Raw genomic sequence first — 21,004 nt, 5'->3', positions numbered from 1 at the left:
TCCAGCACCTGCTTCTCTTCTCCCAGGGATGTTTCTTGTACCCTCTCTTTACATTCTCACTTGAGAATTGCTTTTTGCCTTTATATTTATTTTAAATATTTATTTATTTATGGCTGCATTGGGTCTTAGTTGTGTCACGTGGGCTTCTCTCCAGCTGTGGGACCTGGGTTTCAGAGTGCGTGGGTTCAGTATTTGTGATTCACAGGTTTAGTTGCCCCACATCATGTGGAACCTTAGTTTCCCGACCAGGGATTAAACCTGTGTCCCCTGCATTGCAAAGTGGATTCCGAACCACTGACTGAACCACATGGGAAGTCTTTTTGTTTTTGCCTTTATATGTAAGCAAGAACTTGGTTAAGTATATGTAGTCATTTCAGGTCACATGTTATTTCCTTTAGAACTGTGTAGACACTGCTTTAACAATCTATGGCCTCACATGTAGCTGTGAAAAAAATCTGAGGCCAAAAAGTATTTTCCCTTTTGCAACAAAATCTTGATCTTTCACTTGGAGGTCTATGAGAACTTTTAGGCATTGGACTGTAGAAACTTGGCTGGGGTATCCCTTGATTTTGGTTATCCTCTTAATTTTGATTGAAACACAGTGGAATTTTTCAATGATAAGTCTTCTGGTAGTTCTTTGAATATTTTTCCGTTACATACCACTGCCTTCTGTCTTAGGAGGGCACTAATACTCTGTATGTTGGATTTCCAGTGAGGATGCTCCCTGTGTTGGGCTCTCCTAGACAGCCCAGGGTCAGTAATGAGCTGGGAGGACTCCACAGAGCTCAGCATCTAGTCAAGGATTTATTGGCAGGATTTATGGCATGAAAGGGGTACAAAAGCCATGTCAGCAAAGGGAAAACGTGTATGGGGTAGAGTCAGAAGGAAACCCGGCATGAGCTTCCAAAAAGTTGCTCCCCATGGAGTTAACCAGGATGGGCTTCATTCTTTCAGCAGTCCGTTTTGACGTGAGTAAAATCGTTGTCTGTGAGGGCGGCCATTAGAAGCTGCGTCACCCAGGGTTTCAGTTGGCAGGAATGCTCTGCCTGGCATGTGCCAAATCCCAGACTCCCAAAAGGAAAGCCGGTGCTGAGAATGACCACACTGCTTGTACAAACAGCAGTTGACTGTTACTAGAGCTGGTTTTATATCAGCGCTGGGAACTGTTTCCCAGTCAAGTTATCAAATGCCAGCCAAGGGCCACCTTCTAAGCAGGCTTCTTTCAGAATTGCTGTCTCCAGTCTGTTATGTTAGCTCTTTGATTTCAGGAGCTCTACCATCCTTTACTTGCTGAGCTAAGCTAGTTCGCTTCTTTTCCTCTTTATTATTTTGTTCTCTCTTTTTAAAGGTTCTTTTTAGTTTCTTTGAGGCCTTCCCTGGTGACTCAGATGGTAAAGAATCTGCCTGCAATGCAGGAGACCTGGGTTTGATCCCTGTTGGGAAGAGCCCCTGGAGAAGGGAATGGCAACCCACTCCAGTATTCTTGCATGGAGAATCCCATGGACCAAGGAACCTGGACCACAGGGTCGCGAAGAATTGGACATGACTGAGTGACTAACACACACACCCATTTTCTTTGAAACTACAGAGAGGTTGAGATTTTGCTCTTATTTGGTCTGTACATTTTGTTCTGTCTTTGGTTTATTATAGCTTTGTTTAATGTTACACACATCCCTTGGTGTTCATGGGAGATTGGACACCACCCCCCCACAAAATACCAATATCCACAGTTGCTCAAGTCTTTTATATAAAATGGTATAGTATTTGCATATAACTCATGCACATCCTTAGAATACTTTGAATCATTTCTAGATTACTTGCAATACCTAATACTATGTGAACAGCAAATTCAAGTTTTGCCTTCTGCAACTTTCTGGAATTAAATTTTTTTTTTCTATCTGTGGCTAGTTGAATCCACAGATGCAGAACCTGAGGGTTAGAGGGCCATCTTTACCTACGCATCTGTCCCAGGTTGAATGAATATTCGAATGAAAACATTTACATAGAGGCACCTAGTCTGCACTTTGGATTAAATGTGTACCTGAATAACTCATCAGATGTGTTTTTTGAAAACACTTTCACCAGATCTTTTCTAGTGGCTTGTCTCTAGTTCTGGTGAGCTGAGCTGATGAAGACTAAGGCTTTGCTGTGAGGGGGTCTAGCTCATGGCTGTGTTGTTGGGGGCTTTAATTTTGGTTATGCCTAGTGAACTCAGGGGAGGAGTCACAGCATTGATTGCACTTTGCTGCTTTTCCCTTCACTACTTCTAGAGAGTTTGTCCAGGTTTGTTAGAGAAAACATGGATTGTCTGCTTGCGCCACTTCTGCCAGTCCAGTTCCTCCTTCGGCTTTATCCATAGGGAATGGGACTGACATGACATACCCAGACCTTCCTTTTTTCTGCCTGACCCTTTGGTCCTGTTTCTGAGTAATGAATAATTGTTTGGGTATCCAAGAGCCTTTTCTTTTCAGAAACAGTCATACCCTATTGAGGAATTGGATTTGATCCAGATTTCACTGTGTCAGCTAATTACTCTTCATCACTTGCATCTTAGCTGCTGCTTAGATTTCTTGCAAATGGAATTTTCTTTCAGATTTTTCTTCCCCCATTTTTGTGGGCTTTAGAAAAAGGAATATATGTGTACTTTTACTCGTTGACAAGTCTTTTACTAGAAGCTCAACATTTCACAGCTATTTAGGATATCAAAATGTACATTAAACTATTTAAAGAGAGTAAACAATTCAAAAAGTAAATCTCACCATAAAATTTAATTTACTAGTAAATATATGTATATATTTAATACTTTTTTAAGTTTTTGAATTTATTTCAGTGTTGTTTCTTTTTTTTTTATTATTTGATTTTTCAGCCCCAAGGCATGTGGGATCTTAGCTCCCCAACCAGGGATCAGACTTGCACCTCCTGTTTTGGAAGGCAAAGTCCTAAGCACTGGACTGCCAGGAAAGTCTTGATCAAATATATTTTAAAGTTAGGAAGGTTTTACCAATGGTAATTAGATCAGAGTAAGGGGATAATGCTGAAGTTGATGGTATCAATGTCAACTTTATTGAAAAACTTAAAAGAGAAAATTGAATGCCAGTCTTCTCTTGATCCAAAGTAGTTTTCATTTTTTTAATTGAAACAGAGTTGACTTATGATGTGATGTTAGTTTCAGGTATACAGCAGAGTGCTTCAGTTGTATATTCCTTCTCAGATTCTTTTCCCTTTTTACGAAATATTTGGTTTAGTTCCCTGTGCTATACAATAGGTCCTTGTTGATTATCTATATTATATATATTAGTGTGTGCATGTTAATCCCAAACTCCTAATTTATCCCACCATATAAGAGTATCTCTTTAAAATGTTTATTGTTGTATAGTTGATTGACAATGTTGTGTTAGTTTCTGCTATACTGGAAAGTGAATCAGTTACACATATATTCACTCTTTTTTTAGATTCTTTTCTCATTTAGGTCATTACAGAGTATTCGGTAGAGTTCCCTGTGCTACAGAGTAGGTCTTTATTATTAATAGTTTCTCTTTTACTTATAATAGTGTATATATGACAGTCCCACTCTCCTGATTTATCCCTTTCCATTAGCCATAAGTTTGTTTTCTGCATCCATACAAGAGTATTTTAAACACCGTACCCCAACCATCATTTTTTAAAGACTGCATTTAAATCAGTAGAATTTTTTAGGCCAATATTCAATTTGTAATTTTTAAGAATCTCTATATATTGTCTGTTGGTATTCTTTCCTTTTTGATAAAAATCTATTTTTAGCAGGTCAGAAAATTAACTTTCCCTAATAATTGAGTGTATAATTCAGTAGCAGAAATATCTTGAGATATAAATGAGATTGAGTTTGCCCTTCTCTTCCAGCCGTTCCATTTCCGTCTCTCATAGTTGCCTTGTCACTAACGTCAGCACTTTGGTTTCAGTTACTGTTTGTATGTATGAAATAATAGGGTGAATACAATGGAATATTCAAGTAATTGCTCAAAGACTGCTGGTTCAATACAAATAGCAATCTTGCTGAAAAGAAACATTTGGTTGACATGTAAATGAGATATCATGATCATGTGATATCTCAATATTATATTATGCAAATGAGATATCAGATTATATGTATGCAAATGAGATATCATGAGTGTGTGATATCTCAAAATTATATTATCTTCCTTTTAGTGTAGGATTGCTAATATATGCAGTTAAATACATGCCAAGTAGCTAAGTGTATTTTTTTATATGCTCTTTAGTGGGTCATTCTCATAATCTTGACCCTTTCTTTAATGGATCTTTAATTTGTCAGCATCTCATTTTTAGCTGTTTTAGTTAGTTTTCTCTTATTCTAAGCACCTTCTTACTATTTTTCTCCAGTCTTTATTACTGTATTCTTGGAAAATCATCTTTATTTAATGCTATTGTTTCACTCTTTTGTTTAAAAACATTTTAATAAAAATCAAGCTTTTAGTATTTTTTTATGGCCCTACATCAACTTTTATATTTCCTCACTAAAACTTCAGCAATGCTGACTTGCACCTTGACACTTGCATATATATATGATCTTATGTTTTTATACAGTTAGCACTTGTGTTGAAAGATTCCCAAAGACCACTCCCCAGCTCAGTGATTCTCTTGGAGGACTCAGAGGATTCCACATGTAGTCATACTTGTGACTATGGTTTATTACAGTGAAAGAATCTGAAGCAAAATCAACAAAATAAAAGGTGCCTGGAAGGAAGTCTAGGGAAAACCATTTGTAAACTGCAGAGTCTTTTTCCAGTGGAGTCATGCAGTGTGCAGTTAACTCCCCCGGCAACAAGGATGGCCATGCATACGTGAGATGTCACCATCCGGGAAAGCTCCTTAGAGACAGGCATCCAGGGTTTTCATTTAGGGCTGGTTGTGTGGGCACCTCATGCCTGGCAGGTACCCAAATTCTAGCCTCCCAGAAGGAAAGTCAGTGTCCCCCATAAACCATATTATTTGTTTACAAATTGTTACAGATAATGTAGGCACATTGAGCTACCCTTGGTGATGGACAGGGAGGCCTGGCATGCGTCCATGGGGTTGCAAAGAGTTGGACATGACTGAGCAACTGAATCAGTTAAGAGTGGGAACTCCCCTGATTCTGAGTTCCAGGATACTAGCCAAGGATCAGCCTCATCACCAGGCCTTCCAAAGAAAGGATAGTAGTTCTTTTTCACTGTGGTTTTTCATTTGTTTTTATTTTTGGATATGCTGGGTCTCTAGTTGAGGCATGTGGGCTTAGTTGCCCTGCAACATGTGGGATCTTAGTTCCCTGACCAGGGATTGAACTCATGTGGATTCTTAACTGCTGGACCACCTGGGAAGTCCCTGGCCCACTATGTTAATGCTCTTCCCGATAGTCTCCCATTCTCTCCTTTCTTTGAAAGGTTATTCTCATAAAACCTTTCTGATTAACATTACAGAGTTCACAAAATATTTTTTGAATTGGTGCTGTGTGTGAGACCCAAAGATATATACAGATGGGTGAAACATAGTTTAGTCTAAAAGCAGGTGAATGTTGGTACAAGTCAAACTGCAGTAGATTCCTGGGGAGGGATATGAATTAAGTACCATCCAAGCAGAGAAGAGGAAGAGCTGAATGCAAAGAAGTGGGTAAAGATTTTCTCCAAAGAGATGTTATTTCAGTTGAGCCTTGTAGGTGAATAGGAAGGAGGTAGATGAGATAAAGTAGGCAAGGGTACACAGGTAGAGAGAAAGAACATGCAAAGATACAGAGGAATGAATATCCATGGTGGTTTGTGACAGAAGTGACTGGGAATCTATCAGTTTTCAGAGGGGTTGGTGAAAGAAGATGTTGAAGTTAGAAGAGGTAGAGTGAAATGTGAAGGATTCATTTAAAATTTTATTAATTTTATTGGAGTATCATTGCTTTACAGTGCTGTGCTATTAATAGTTTCTGTTGTGCAGGAGAGTGAATCAGCCGCATTTTTATACATATCGTATATATATATATATATGGTATGTATAGCCAATAAGATCATCTATACCATTTTTCTAGATTCTATGTATATGTGTTAATATACAACATTTGTTTTTCTCTTTCTGACTGACTTCACTCTGTATGACAGTCTCTAGTCCATCTACATCTCTACAAATGACCCAGTCTCATTCTGTTTTATGGCTCAGTAATAATATAATTGTATATATGTGCGACATCTTTATCCATTCCTCTGTTGATGGACGTTTAAGTTGTTTCCATGTCCTGGCTGTTGTAAATAGTGCTACAATGAACATTGGGGTGCATGTGTCTTTTTGAAGGATTATTTTTTAAAACTAAGAAGTGTTTTATTTTTTTGCACAGAATATAGGAGCCAAATAACTTTTATTACAGTCATGATTTTAGAAATATAATACTGGTAGTAGCATAAAGCTGTTTTTTTTCCAAACTGTATGTAGACCTTGACTCATTAGTAGGTTGTGAAATCAGTTTGACTGGTTGTTCATAGTTTTTTTTTTTTTTTAAGGAATAGGGATTTTATTATATAATCTCCTGGAGTGTACATGGTAAGGTGTTTCGTGAAACATTTGCTATAAATGTAAGTGTGGATAGGCACACATGTGTACTGGGATGCCATTCAAGTGCATTTCTCACATTGGGTTGCAGCCAGAAAAGCCTGAAAACACTTTTTTTCAAAGGATGAATTGCAAGCCTGGAGCCGAGTCAGGGAGCTATTTTAGTCTTTTATCTCCAGCAGTATGGTGAACTAGATAACTTGAGAATGTTTCTGCTACTTAGGCCTAGGAATACTGAACAAAAAATAGGTCATAAAATGCATAACAGAGTGATTAAGAACCTTAGTGAGATACTCAGGGATTAGAATGAAGAGTAACTGAAAATTGAGCAGTAAGTGCGTGAGCTAAGATTAAGGGTTGAGGAGTTTGAGGGAGAAGTTGCTTCATCCCCTGAACTTAGGGGCTTTGGTTTTAACAACAGGCTGTTAGTGCTAAGAGGTGCTGCTGCTGCTGCTGCTAAGTTGCTTCAGTCGTGTCCAACTCTGTGTGACCCATAGGTGGCAGCCCACCAGGCTTCTTGTCCATGGGATTCTCCAGGCAAGAACACTGAAGTGGGTTGCCATTTCCTTCTCCAATGCATGAAAGTGAAGAGTGAGTCAAGTTGCTCAGTCATGTCTGACTCTCAGCGACCCCATGGACTGCAGCCTACCGGGCTCCTCTGTCCATGGGATTTTCCAGGCAAGAGTACTGGAGTGGGTTGCCAGTGCCTTCTCCCGCTGAGGTGAGAACCATCCAAAAGTCAGTGCAAGGCAGTAATTAGTAGTTGGAGCTCTCTTACGATGGAGCCAGGGTTGTGGGGCGGGGGCGGAAATCTATGAGATGCATAACTGCGGTTCCATACCTGTAAGGGTTTGGAGTTCAAATTCACACTAGCCATGTGGTCTTGACACCTGTGGTTTGAGAAACTGACATAAGAATTGGATCCTAAGCCAGTTCTTGAGGTGCTTGACAAAAGCACTGCAGAGTGGCACCTGTCAGCCCAGGCCGTGCTTCTTTCTTACAGTTAGAAGCTACGCTAGGAATCAAACTACCATGAGTGAGAACCAGCATATACAACAGACTGAGGGATTAGATTCCCCGAGAACTGTAGCCTGCCAGTGTGTACTCAGTCATGTCTGACTTTCTGCGACTCCATGGACTGCAGCCCCCACCACGCTCCTCTGTCCATGGAATTTTCCATGCAGGGATACTGGAATGGGTTGCCATTTCCTACTCCAGGGATTGAACCTGCATCTCTTGCATCTCTTGCATTGGTGGTGGATTCTTTACCAGCTGTGCTACCTGGGAAGCCCAGAATGTAGCAAAGAGAGCTAACTGGTAGGCACTAAAAAATTCAGTTCAGTTCAGTCGCTCAGTCATGTCTGACTCTTTACAACCCCATGAACTGCAGCACGCCAGGCCTCCCTGTCCATCACCAACTCCCAGAGTCCACCCAAACACATGTCCATTGAGTCGGTGATGCCATCCAACCATCTCATCCTTTGTCGTCCCCTTCTCCTCCTGCCCTCAATCTTTCCCAGCATCAGGGTCTTTTCAAATGAGTTAGCTCTTCACATCAGGTGGCCAAAGTAGGAGTTTCAGCTTCAACATCAGTCCTTCCAATCACCACCCAGGACTGATCTCCTTTAGGGTGGACTGGCTGGATCTCCTTACAGTCCAAGGGACTCTCAACAGTCTTCTCCAACACCACAGTTTAAAAGCATCAATGCTTTGGCACTCAGCTTTCTTTAAAATTAGTCTCTTGAAAATGATTAAAAGCAAAAGGGAGAATCTAAAACATAAAAGACCCTAAGAGGGAAAAAGAAGAATTGAAAAAGAATTTCTAGACATTAAAATTTCATTAAAATTAAAAAGTCATTCAGTGAGTTACACTCTAGACTCAACAGATGAGAGAATTAATGAACTAGAAGATGGCTTATGTGTATCACCTAGAATACAGCGGGTAAAGGATGTAAAGCAATAGTAAGTATGAAGCTGAGAATGAGAACAAGAATGAAGAGGCACTACATGTTCCTGATGAATCCCAGATGTAGAGATTAGAAATAATGTGGGAGAGACAATATTCAAAAATACAATGAAGAATTTTCCAGAATTGATGAAAGTCAGATTTAAGAAATACAGTATCTGAAGGCAGAAGTAAATGTACATACATGACTAGGTGCTTCAGAATGAAACTGAAGAACACCAGACACATCAGGAGGATCTGAAAGCAACCAAAGATAAAACACAGAAGTTAGATCACTGGATAAAACAATATCCAGTGATCAGACGAGGCAAGTCTGATGTCGGGGGTGGAAGGGCCTGGGAGACGTGTCAGAGAATTAGAGGTGGCATCGTTTGGTAACTCAGTGAGTATTGAGTTAGAAGTTATAGGAGGGGATTCAGGATGATGCCAGGATTTGTCTTCTGGCTGCTCAGGTAGATAACATCATTTTGACTGGAAACACAGGAGGATGAAGCTTTGGGCTGTTCCCAAGGATTTGAGGAGTAGATCAGGGAACCATAACATTGTTTAGAACTTGTTGAGTGTGAAGTAGCTGTAGGACATCTGTACATAGCTATCTGCAGATAATCAGTCTAGAAAGGCTGATCGTTAGAATATGTGGGTTCACAGCAAGGTCCAGCTCTATAGCACAGGGAACTATAGTCAATATCCAGTGATAAACTGTAATGGAAAAGAATATGAAAAAGAATAGCTGATTCACATTGTGGTAGAGCAGAGATTAACACAACATTATAAACAACTATACTTCAATAAAATAAAGAATATGTAGGTTATCTTTGTAAGTGGTCACTTATTGTTAGGGTTTGGGATACAAATTGAGAAGAGATGATGGCATGTCTGAGAACCTGGAGAAATGAACCTTGTCCAGAAATAGCTGGAGAATGAGCAGTGAATGTGTAGGACCTGGGAGGAGGAGGATAAATCTGAGAAGCTTACTGAGATTTGATCAGTTGGAGATCTTGAAAAGAAAATGCACTTAATTCCTTGAATGAACTTAAAATGCACTTAAAAATGCAAGGAGTTAGGACCACACATATGACATGTTGCCAACCAGGAAACCTCATCAGACGTGTGAAAGGTTGTTGCTGAACGATAAGACCCTGGGATTCTTGGCCTCCAGAGGAGACGAATTCAATCCAGGGCCAGAGACGAGGCTGGATCACTCAGAGCTTTTGTGTAGAGGAAGCTTCTGACATAGGCATCAGAAGGGGGCAGAAAGAGTACCCCCCTGCTAGTCTTCAGCTGGATGTTACATAGTCACCAGCAGTCTGTTAATGAAAGGAAAGGAATGTCTTAAAACTCAGAATGGCACCATATAATTCATCCCAGGCCATAAAACAATTGACTTGAATCTTGTAGAAGGGCAGATTACCATACAAATAGTTTCGTTTACATAGATTAGGGGAACAGTATCTGAGTATAATACACAGGTTTGTCAAGTAGGTTCTGAGCCATTTGGAGGAACTTGAAGATAGAGTCTGGGGTACATTAACATAGCTTAAGACAAACATTTCCATAAGAAAAAATGTATTGGTTAACTCAGGGTTTGAGAATAGTCAGCTTCAGGTGAAACCAGGTATCGGAGGCAACACAGCATTTTAAGAGAACCCTTTTAAATTTGTATAGAGAAGGAAAAAAATATCACATTTGTTTCCTTGTGCAGCTCAAGAGAGATAAATATGCCTGGCGCTTGCAGCCTGTTTCTTCTGTTTGGAGACCTCTGGCCTTCCTGCCTGTTACCCTCTCATGTGCAGTGCTTGGGATATTTATTTGGGGCTCATCACATAGGTACCCTCAACCTTTGAGAAAGTGGCTCTAAGTGTTAGACGTGATACCAGGCTTCAGTGTTTGAAGGAATGGATGGGAGGTGAGAAATTGGAGAACACTGAAGGAAGTTGGATAGCAGAGGAAGAAAAGACTTATCTTTGTCTTGTTTAAAACATTAATAACTTACTGTGCACCAGTCCACCACCTCAGAAATGTTTTTGCATTTCTCCCATGTTGTCTGTTTTAGTTTTTGAAGACAGAAACTTTATTGCTCTTCTCTCCTAATGCAGTTATGAAACAGCAATGCTTATTAAATGATGAAGCATTTTTTTTTCCTTTGGGGTTGTGGTTTTAATCTACATAGAGCTTCATTGGATTAGAATATAAACACTTGATTACGTCCCTTCTAACACAGAAGGCATTGGAGCTGGTGACTGGGCCCCAAGGGGTGCCTTGGCCTGTTCTAGCCTGTGTGTCATTTCCTATGACCTTAGTCCTGCCTTAGTGGTTTTTTTAAATTTTAAATTGAGGTATAGTTGATATAAGTTATAGGTATTCAATGTAGTGATTCACAAATTTTAAAGATTATGCTCCATTTATAAAATGTTGGCTGTACCATAAGAAAGAATGAAATAACACCATTTGCAGCAACATGGATGGACCTGGAGAGATGATCATACTAAGTGAAGTCAGTCAGAGAAAGATGAATACCACATGAAACCATGTGTACATGGAATCCAAAAAAAAAAAAACCCAGATGAATTTATTTACAGAAGTAGACTCAGACATAATAAATCTGTAGTTATCAAAGGGGACAGGTGAGGAGGTGGGGTAAATTAGGAGTATGGGTTGAACAGACACTACTATATTTGAAATAGATAAACAACAAAGTTCTGTTGTATAGCATAGGGAACTATATTCCATATATAGTAATAACCTATAAGGAAAAAGAATATGGAAAAGGGGCTACATATGTGTGTGTGTGTGTGTGTGTGTGTGTGTGTGTGTAACTGAATCACTTTGCTGTATACTTGAAACTTACCCAGCATTGTAAATTGACTATACTTCAGTAAAGAAAAAAATATTGGCTATATTCCCTGTATCATATACTCTTGTAGGTTATTTTAAACATAGTAGTTCGTACCTCTTAATCCCCTACTCCTGTCTTGCCCCTCCCCACCTCTCTCTCCCCACTAGTTTGTTCTCTGTAAGTCGGCTTCTTTCTTGTTATAGTTGTTAGTTGTATTTGATGAAGCAGTTTTTGATGCCACATATTACCTTGCACCAAGATCATCTTCTCAAGTGCCCGTCTTCTTTGTAATTAAAAACACCCAAGCTTGTTTATTTATTTGTTGTTGGCTGCACTGTGTCTGCGTTGCTGCCGGTGGGCTCTCTCTAGTTGGGGCAGCAGGGGCTCCTCTCCAGCTGTGTGTGTGCCTCTCATTGTGGTGGCTTCTCTTGTCGCAGGGACGTGCTCTAGGGCGTGTGGGTTTGGTAGTTGTGGCCCAAGGGCTTCAGTTGCCCCACGGCACATGGGATCTTCCCGGCTCAGGGACTGAACCCGTGTCCACCATGTTGCCAGGTGGGTTCTCAACCTCTGGACCACCAGAGATGTCCTTCTTTATAACTCTTAAGAAACTGTTTCTTGTGTATTTGTCTTCTTTCTTCCAACCTTTTCTTATTTATTCATTTGAAATGATGAAGACTAAAGAGGTTATTTATTTAGGGTTAGTTTGAAAGCCTGAAAAGGTTGGTTGACGTTGGAGGTGTATCACTGTTCACACTCTCACTTCTCTTTTCTAGGAAGAATATAAAACAACAGCCTTGTGAAGTCATTGTTGGAGCCCAGTGTGGTAATGCTGTGTTACGAGGAGCCCATGTCTATGTCCCTGGAATCGTGTCAGCCTCAAAATGTGAGTATAATGTTTAGGTTTCTCTATAAAACAGCCACTAACATTTATGTGTATCATCATATTGAAAATTTATTAAATCCTCACTCAGTTGCATTTCAAATTTGCTTTAACAAAGATCTTTTCCAAGTTCGGCATTTAGTATAGCCCATCGAGGTGTGTATCTGAGAAGGACTAACGAATCAGGCATCCGTATGTGGATTTTCTGCCCATTTCTTTTATTCCCTTTGAGGATGTGTGTGATGATGTCAGAGGATCATGACTGATGAAAAGAGTGGACGATGTCAGTGAAATTTTGTTTTACTCAATTGTGCTGAAACCTCAGGCTGCTGACCTGTTAATTACAGGGGGAACATTCCAAGTCTGGAATCTTAATATTGGGATGAAACTCAGTATTCTTAATTTACTCTTTTAAGGAATGTTAGATTTGGGGAAAATAATTGAAATAGAAGATACCTTTCCTTTTCTGTTCAGCTAAAAGCTTCCAGCTGAGGTTGGATGTTTTCTGGGTTTTTTTTTTTTTTTTTGGACCCTCGCAAGGCATGTGGGATATTAGTTCCCAGATTGGGGGTTGAACAGGTGTCCCATGTATTAGGAGTCTTAACCACTGGACAGCCAGGGAAGTCCCTGAGGTTGGATGTTTCGAAGATTATTCTGCATCTTTGTTTTCCTAAGGAAAAAAAAATAGATTTATTGTTGTCAAACATTTGAAAGTAAACAGTTGTATTTTCTGTCAGAAGTTATAGTGAGACCATGAGCCAGGTTAGACTGCTTCTTGTCCACTACTGATGCCCGTAGGCCTCCCCAATCTTAAAACTTGAAGAATTTTCATGGTTCTGCCAGTGTCAGTGTAATATGACTTTCTTCTTTTCTCTAGTTATGAAAGGTGGAGATGATGTTTCCGTATACTCTGATATTAAAGGCAAATGTAAGAAAGGAGCCAAAGAATTTGATGGAACAAAAATATTTCTTGGAAACGGAATTTCTGAACTAAGCCGCAAAGAGATCTTCAGTGGGCTGCCTGAACTGAAGTATGTCAGCAACTGTTGTGTTGGGGAAAATAAGCATCCCTTTTGTGGTTCAAAGAAAATGTAAAATAATGTAAAAATATGTATAATTGCATTATATGACTAATTTTTTTTTGGTTATAAGTTCAATTGGAAAATACTTGTTTAACACATACTGCCATTTTTTGGGTGGGGGGGAAATATCCTTTTAGTTAAAAGCATAAATGCTCAGATGAGGGAGTGTATTAAGTTGAAAAGTTTTGCATCTTTGATAACATTATTTATCTTGATAAAGGATGAATTAGATGGCCTCTCCAGATCTTTTTTTAACAGTCTATGTGATAAAAGCTTATAGTCTTAATATTAAAAAGAAAAAAAATTTTAACTAAAAAATTTACCAGGCAGCCAGGACTCACGTGAATACTTGTGGTTAAAAATGAATGTTTGGATTTACTCACACCTCACTTTTATTATGTTTTAATTCGAAGAACTTGTTTGTTTATTCCCATGCTGGGTCTTCGTTGTGGTGCGCGGGCTTCTCGTTGCGGTGGCTTCTCTCGTGAGGAGCAGCGGTCTAGGCGCAGGGGCTCAGCAGTTGCAGCTCTCAGGCTGCAGAGCGCAGGTCAGTAGCTGTGGTGCATGGGCCTAGTTGCTCTGCGGAACGTGGGATCTTCCTGGATCAGGGATCGAATCTGTGTCCCCGACATTGGCAGGTGGTTTCTTGTCCACTGGGCCACCAGGGAAATCCCACTCACCTGAATTAGAACAAGTTAGTTTAAAATCATCTCTGGTTGCTACAAGTGAAAGTTGCTCAGTCATGTCCAGCTCTTTGCGACCCCGTGGACTATATGGTCCATGGAATTCTCCAGGCCAGAATACTGCAGTGGGTAGCCTTTCCCTTCTCCAGGGGATCTTCCCAACCCAGGGATCGAACCCAGGTCTCCCGTGTTACAGGCGGATTCTTTCCTAGCTGTGCCACCAGGGGAGCCCAGGAATACTGGAGTGGGTAGCCTATCCCTGCCAGCAGATCTTCCTGACTCAGGAATCGAACTGGGGTCTCCTGCATTGCAGGTGGATTCTTTACCAGCAGGCACTAAACAAATTAAATCTGTGTATAATCCAGTTTCTTACAATTTTTAAAATTGAAATATAGTTGATTTACAGTGTTGTGTTCATTTCTACTATACAGCAAAGTGACTCAGATATACATATGTACTTATTCTTTTTTATGTTCTTTTTCCATTATGTTTATTACAGGATATTGAATGTAGATCCCTGTGCTATACAGAAGGACCTTGTTGTTTATCCATCCTGTATATAAAATTTATATCTTTTTAAAAAAATTTTATTTATTTGTTTGTTTACTTCTGACTGCACTGGGTCTTGCTCGCTATGCACGGGCTTTCTGGAGTTAGGCAAGCGGGGGCTACTCTGCAGTTGCAGGGTGTGGTGACTTCTCTTGCTGTGGAGTGCGGGTTCTGGGGTACTCGGGCTCAGTAGCTGCGACGAACAGGCTTAGTTGCTCCACAGCATGTGGGATCTTCCCGGACCAGGAATCGAACCTGTGTCCCCTGCCTTGGCAGGCAGATTCTTAACCACTGGGCCACCAAGGAAGTCCCAAAACTTACATCTCTTAATCCTAAACTCCCAATCCACCTCTTCCCCCAACTCCCTCTTGGAAACCACAAGTCTGTGAGTCTGTTTCTGTTTTGTAGGTAGGTTCATTTGTGTATTTATTTTTGCTTAGTATTTTCAGGCTGTTTCAGAAATTCTGTAGACAGCTCTGTTACTCCAAAGTTGACAGCTAATGGAGACATGCTGAAAGCTGTGAATTTATTCGAAAGAGAGCCACTTACCTGATTCCTGGGATAGTTTTTCATATTTCAGCAACTAGAATTTATAGTTGATATTAATTCTTCTAAAGACATAGGCTATTCCTTCCATCTAGAGGTAGCAATACTTTCCAGATGACCAGAAACAAATAAATTCTTCTTCTTGGATGTGCTTCTGAATATGAAGATTATGCATACATCTATGTGTTAATCTTTGGGTCTGTAATAGGGAATTGATAGTTTGACTGCTTCCTTTAGTTTATTATTAGTGGCACACATTTCATCCTCTTATTTGATGTGGTGATTCTAGTAATTAAGTCCACAGACTTCTAAGTACTGTTTTCTTTGTTGGTAGGAGTAGAATGTCGCCATCTTTCAAGAAACTGTTGATTTTTAGGAAAAAAATTTAATTTTTTTTGGAGTATAATTACATTTACAATGTTGCATTAGTTATAAATGTACAGAAATGTGATTTAGTTCATATATCTATTCTTTTGATTCTTTTCCCATGTAGATTATAATAGAGTATTTAGTAGAGTTCCTTGTGCTCTATAGTAGGTCCTTGTTGATTATCTGTTTTATATATAGTAGTGTGTATATGTTAATTCCAGCCTCCAATATGTCCCTCCCTGTTGTCCTTCCCCCTGGTAACCATATTTGTTCTCTAAGTCTGTGAGTCTGTTTCTGTTTTGTAAATATGTTCATTTGTATCATTTTTTTTAAGATTCTGCATATAAGTGATACCATATGATATTTGTTTTTTGTCTGACTTACTTAGTATGATAATCTCTAGGTTCATCCATGTTCTTGCAGGTGGCATTATTTCATTCCTTTTTATGACTGAGTAATATTCCATTGTACACACCCACCCAACCACCCCTCATCTTCTTTTGCCATTGCTTTGTCGATGGATATTTAGGTGCTTCCATGTCTTGACTGTTGTGAACAGTGCTGCAGTAAACACTGGGGGTGCATGTATCTTTTCGAAATATGATTTTCTTCAGATACTATGGCCAGGAGTGGGATTTCTAGATCACATGGTGGCTCTATTTTTAGTTTTTTTAAGAATATTTATTTTGTATTGGGGTGTAGCTGATTAACAATGTTGTGATGGTTTCAGGTGAACAGCAGAGGGACTCAGCCATACATATACATGTATCCGTTCTCCCCCAGACCCCCGTCCCATCCGGGCTGCCACTTAACACTGAGCGGAGTTCCGTGTGATACTCAGTAGGTCCTTGTGGTTATCCATTTAAAATGTGTACATGACCGTACCAGTCTCCCTAACTATCCCTTCCCCCCCAGCAACCATAAGTTCATTTTCTAAGTCTGTGAGTCTCCTTCTGTTTTGTAAGTTTATTTGTATCATTTTTTTTTTTTTTAGATTCTACATAAAAGACATGCATATCGTAATTCTTCTTCTCTGTCCGACTTACTTCACTCAGTATGACACTCTCTAGGTCCATCCATGTTGCTGCAAATGGCATTATTTCATTCTTGTTAATGGCTGAGTGATATTCCATTGTATATATGTAACACTTTTTCTTTATCGATTCTTCTGTTGTGGACATTATAGTTTTCTAAGGAACTTCCATACTGTTCTCCAAAAGTGCACCAATTTACATTCCTACCAACAGTGTAGGTAGAAGGGTTCTTTTTTCTGCACCCTCTACAGCATTTATTGTTTGTAGACTTTTTTGATAATGGCCATTCTGACCTGTGTGAGGTGATAGCTCATTGTAGTTTTGATTTGCAGCTCTCAAGTAATTAGTGATATTGAACATCTTTTCATGAGCTGTTTGGCCATCCATATGTCTTTGGAGAAATGTCTGTTTAGATCGTCCCATTTTTTATTGGGTTGTTTGCTTTTTTGATATAGAACTGCATGAGTTGTATACTTTGGAGATTAGTTGCATCTTTTTCTGCCATTTTGTTGGTTGCCTTTTTGTTTTGTTTATGGTTCCCTTTACTGTGTGAAAACTGTTGAGTTTATTTAGGTCCCATTTGTTTGTTTTTGTTTTATTTTCATTACTCCAGGTGGTGGATTGAAAAAACTATTGCTGTGATTTATGCAAAAGAGTGTTTTGCCTATTATTTTCTCTATAGAGTTTTGTAGTATCCAGCCTTACATTTAGGTCTTTAATCCGTTTTGAGTTTATTTTTATATATGGTGTTAAATATATTCTCATTTCATTCTTTTACATGTTGCTGTCCAGTTTTCTCAGAACCGCTTATTGAAAGACTGTCTTTTCTGCATTATATATAGTCTTGCCTCCTTTGTCATAGATTAATTGACCATGGGTGTTTGGATTTATTTCTGGGCTTTATGCCCTCTTCCATTGATCTGTAAGTCTGTCTTGTGCCAGTACTAGACTGTTTTGATGACTGCAGCTTTGTACTATAGCTTGAAGCCAGGGTGTCTGGTTCCTCTGGTTCTGTTTTTCTTTCTCAAGATTGCTTTGGCTCTTCAGGGTCTTTTGTGTTTTTCTGCACAGATTTTAAAAATATATTTATTTATTTACTTACATATTCATTTGGTTCACTAGGTCTTAGTTGTGGCATTCAGGTTCTAGTTCCCTGACAAGGGATTGAACCTGGGCTCCCTGCCCTGGGAGCATGGAGTCTTAGCCACTGGACCATCAGGGAAGTCCCTGCATACAAATTAAAAAGATTTATTGTTTTAGTTCTTTGAAAAATGCCATTGGTAATTTGACAGGAATTGCATTGAGTCTGTAGATTGCCTTTGGTAGTGTAGTTATTTTGGAAATATGTTGAAAATATTTCTAACCCAAGAACGTGGTATTCTTTCCATCTGTTTGTGTCATCTTTGATTTCTTTCATCAGTGTCTCGTAGGTTTCAGAGTACAGGTCTTTTGCCTCCTTAGGTGAGTTTATTCCTAGGTATTTTATTCTTTTTGATGCAATGGTAAATGGGATCATTTCCTTCTCTTTATAATCTTTTGTTGTTAGTGTATAGGAATGTAAGAGATTTCTGTATATTTATTTGGTACCCTGTATATTTATTTGGTACCCTGTACCCTTATGGCAGAAAGTGAAGAGGAACTAAAAAGCCTCTTGACAACTGTGAAGGAGGAGAGTGAAAAAGTTGGCTTAAAGCTCAACATTTAGAAAACTAAGATCATGGCATCTGGTCCCATCACTTCATGGGAAATAGATGGGGAAACAGTGTCAGACTTTATTTTTTTGGGCTCCAAAATCACTGCAGATGGTGACCGCAGCCATGAAATTAAAAGTCGCTTACTGCTTGGAAGGAAAGTTATGACCAACCTGGATAGCATATTTAAAAGCAGAGACATTACTTTGCCAACAAAGGTCCGTCTAGTCAAGGCTATGGTTTTTCCAGCAGTCATGTATGGATGTGAGTTGGACGGTGAAGAAAGCTGAGCGCCAAAAAATGGACGCTTTTGAACTGTGGTGTTGGAGAAGACTCTTGAGAGTCCCTTGGACTGCAAGGAGATCCAACCAGTCCATCCTGAAGAGGATTAGTCCTGGGTGTTCATTGGAAGGACTGATGCTGAAGCTGAAACTCCAGTACTTTGGCCACCTCATGCGAAGAGTTGACTCATTGGAAAAGACCCTAATGCTGGGAAGGATTGAGGGCAGGAGGAGAAGGGGACGACAGAGGATGATGGCTGGATGGCATCACTGACTTGATGGACATAGATTTGGGTAGACTCCGGGAGTTGGTGATGGACAGGGAGGCCTGGCGTGCTGCGATTCATGGGGTTGCAAAGAGTCGGACACAACTGAGCGACTTAACTGACCTTACTGAATTCATTGATAAGCTCTAATAGTTTTCTGGTAGCATCTTTAGGATTTTCTGTGTATAGTATTATGTCATCTGCCGTAATAGTTTTCTTTTCCAATCTGGATTCCTTTTATTTCTTTTTGTTCTCTGATTGCCATGGCTAGGACTTTGAAAACTGTGTTGAATAAAAGTGATGAGTGTGGACATCTTTGTCTTGTTCATAATCTTAGAGGAAATGCTTTCAGCTTTTCATTATTGAGATTGATGTTAGCTGTAGGTTTGTCATGTGTGGCCTTTGTTATGTTGAAGTATGTTCCCTCTATGCCTACTTTCTGAAGAGTTTTTATCCTAAGTGGGTGTTGAATTTTGTCAAAAGCTTTTTCTGCATCTACAATCAGGGTGACAGTGGCCTCAGAGAAGTTTGGGAGGGTGCCTTCCTCTGTAATTTTTTGAAATAATTTCATAAGGATAGGTGTTAACTCTTTTCTAAACGTTTGATAAAATTCACCTATGTAACCTTTTAGTCCTGGACTTTGTCTTTTGGAAGTTTTTCTTTTTTTAATTTTTGCCTGTGCTGGGTCTTCACTGCTGTGTGTGGGTTTTCTCTTGTTGCAAAGAGTGGGGCTACTCTCTAGTTGCGGTGCTTGGGTTTCTTGTTGCAGCGGCTTCTCTTGTCGTGGAACACAGGCTCTAGGCACTCTGGCTTCTGTAGTTTTGGCTTGCTGGCCCTAGGACGTGTGGGCTTCAGTAGTTGTGGCACAGGGGCTCATTAGCTGTGGCTTGTGGGCCCTGGAGCATGCAGGCCTTAGTGGCTGTGGCTTGCAGCCTCTAGAGCATGGACTCAGTATTTGTGGCAGATGGGCTTGCTCTGTGGCATGTGGAATCTTCCCAGATCAGGGATTGAACCAGTGTCCTCTGCATTGGCGGGCGGATTCTCATCCATTGTGCCAGGAGGGAAGTCCCGCTGAGAGTGTTTTCATCACAAGTTCATTTTCCTTACTTGTGACTGGTCTGTTCATATTTTCTGTTTCTTCCTGGTTCAGTTTTGAGAGAGTGTTCATTTCTAAGAATTTGTTAATTTCTTCTAGGTTGTCCATTTTATTGGCATATAGCTGTTTGTAGTAGTCTCTTGTGATACTTTGTATTTCTGTGGTGTCCATTGCAACCTCCCCTTTTTCACTTCTAATTTTATTGATCTGAGCTTTCTTCCTCTGTTTCTTGATAAATCTGGCTGAAGGTTTTTCAATTTTATCTTTTCAAGCATAAGTTTATCTTTTAGTTTCATTGATCTTTTTGTTGTTTTCTTCATTTCCATTTCATATATTTCTGCTCTGATCTTTATGATTTTCTCTTTGATTTCTTCAGTGATCCACTGGTGGTTTAGTAGCATATTGATTAGCCGCCATGTGTTTGTATTTTTCTTTTTTTTACAGTTTTTTCTTCTTGTAATTTATTTCTAATTTCATAGTATTGTGGTTGGAAAAAATGCTTGATATGATTTAAATTTTCTTACATTTTCCCAGGCTTGATTTGTGGCCCGAGATGTGATCTATCTTGGAGAAGGTTCGTGTGCACTTGAAAAGAATGTGTGTTCTGCTAGTTTCAGATAGAATCTGCTATGAACATAAATAAGTCCATCTGGTTTAGTGTGTCAGTTAAGGCCTGTTTTTTCTTATTTTCTGTGTGGATAATCTATCTGTTCATGAAATCTGTTTTAAAGTCTACCAGTATTGTTGTGTTATTGTCAGTTTCTTCTTTTATGGCTGTTAGCATTTGCCTTAAATTTTGAGCTGCTCCTATGTTGGATGCATGTATATTTACAGTTGTTATATCTTCTTGGATTGATCCCTTGATTATTATGTAATGTCTTTGTTACTTGTAATAAGTTTTACTTTAAAGTCTATTTTGTCTGACATTAGTGTTGCTACTCCAGCTTTCTTTTGATTTCCATTTTTGTGCAATACTTTTTTTTTCTGTACCCTCACTTTCAGTCTATGTGAGTCCCTAAATCTGAAGTGGTTCTCTTGTAGACTGCAAATATATGACTCTTGTTTTTGTATCCATTCACCCAGTCTCTGTCTTTTGGTTGGAACATTTAATCCAGTTACATTTAAGATAATGATTGATATGTATATTTTTTATTGCCATTC

General features: G+C 39.4%; 1 protein-coding gene across 3 annotated transcripts in view; it reads left to right on the top strand.

Annotated features, from left to right (window-relative positions):
• Positions 1-21,004, top strand: part of NSUN6 (NOP2/Sun RNA methyltransferase 6) — a 70,179-nt gene that overhangs the window by 11,395 nt on the left and 37,780 nt on the right. For all 3 annotated transcript variants that reach the window (XM_020876288.2, XM_020876286.2, XM_070472128.1), the window contains 2 exons: positions 12,140-12,249; positions 13,124-13,277. In XM_020876288.2, coding sequence (XP_020731947.2) covers positions 12,140-12,249; positions 13,124-13,277 — 264 coding nt within the window. The remainder of the gene's footprint in view (positions 1-12,139; positions 12,250-13,123; positions 13,278-21,004) is intronic.

Source organism: Odocoileus virginianus, chromosome 9 (assembly GCF_023699985.2).
Source record: "Odocoileus virginianus isolate 20LAN1187 ecotype Illinois chromosome 9, Ovbor_1.2, whole genome shotgun sequence".
Lineage (NCBI taxonomy): Eukaryota > Metazoa > Chordata > Mammalia > Artiodactyla > Cervidae > Odocoileus > Odocoileus virginianus.
Note: the sequence above shows the minus strand (reverse complement) of the source record. Positions and strands in the feature narration are given on the sequence as shown.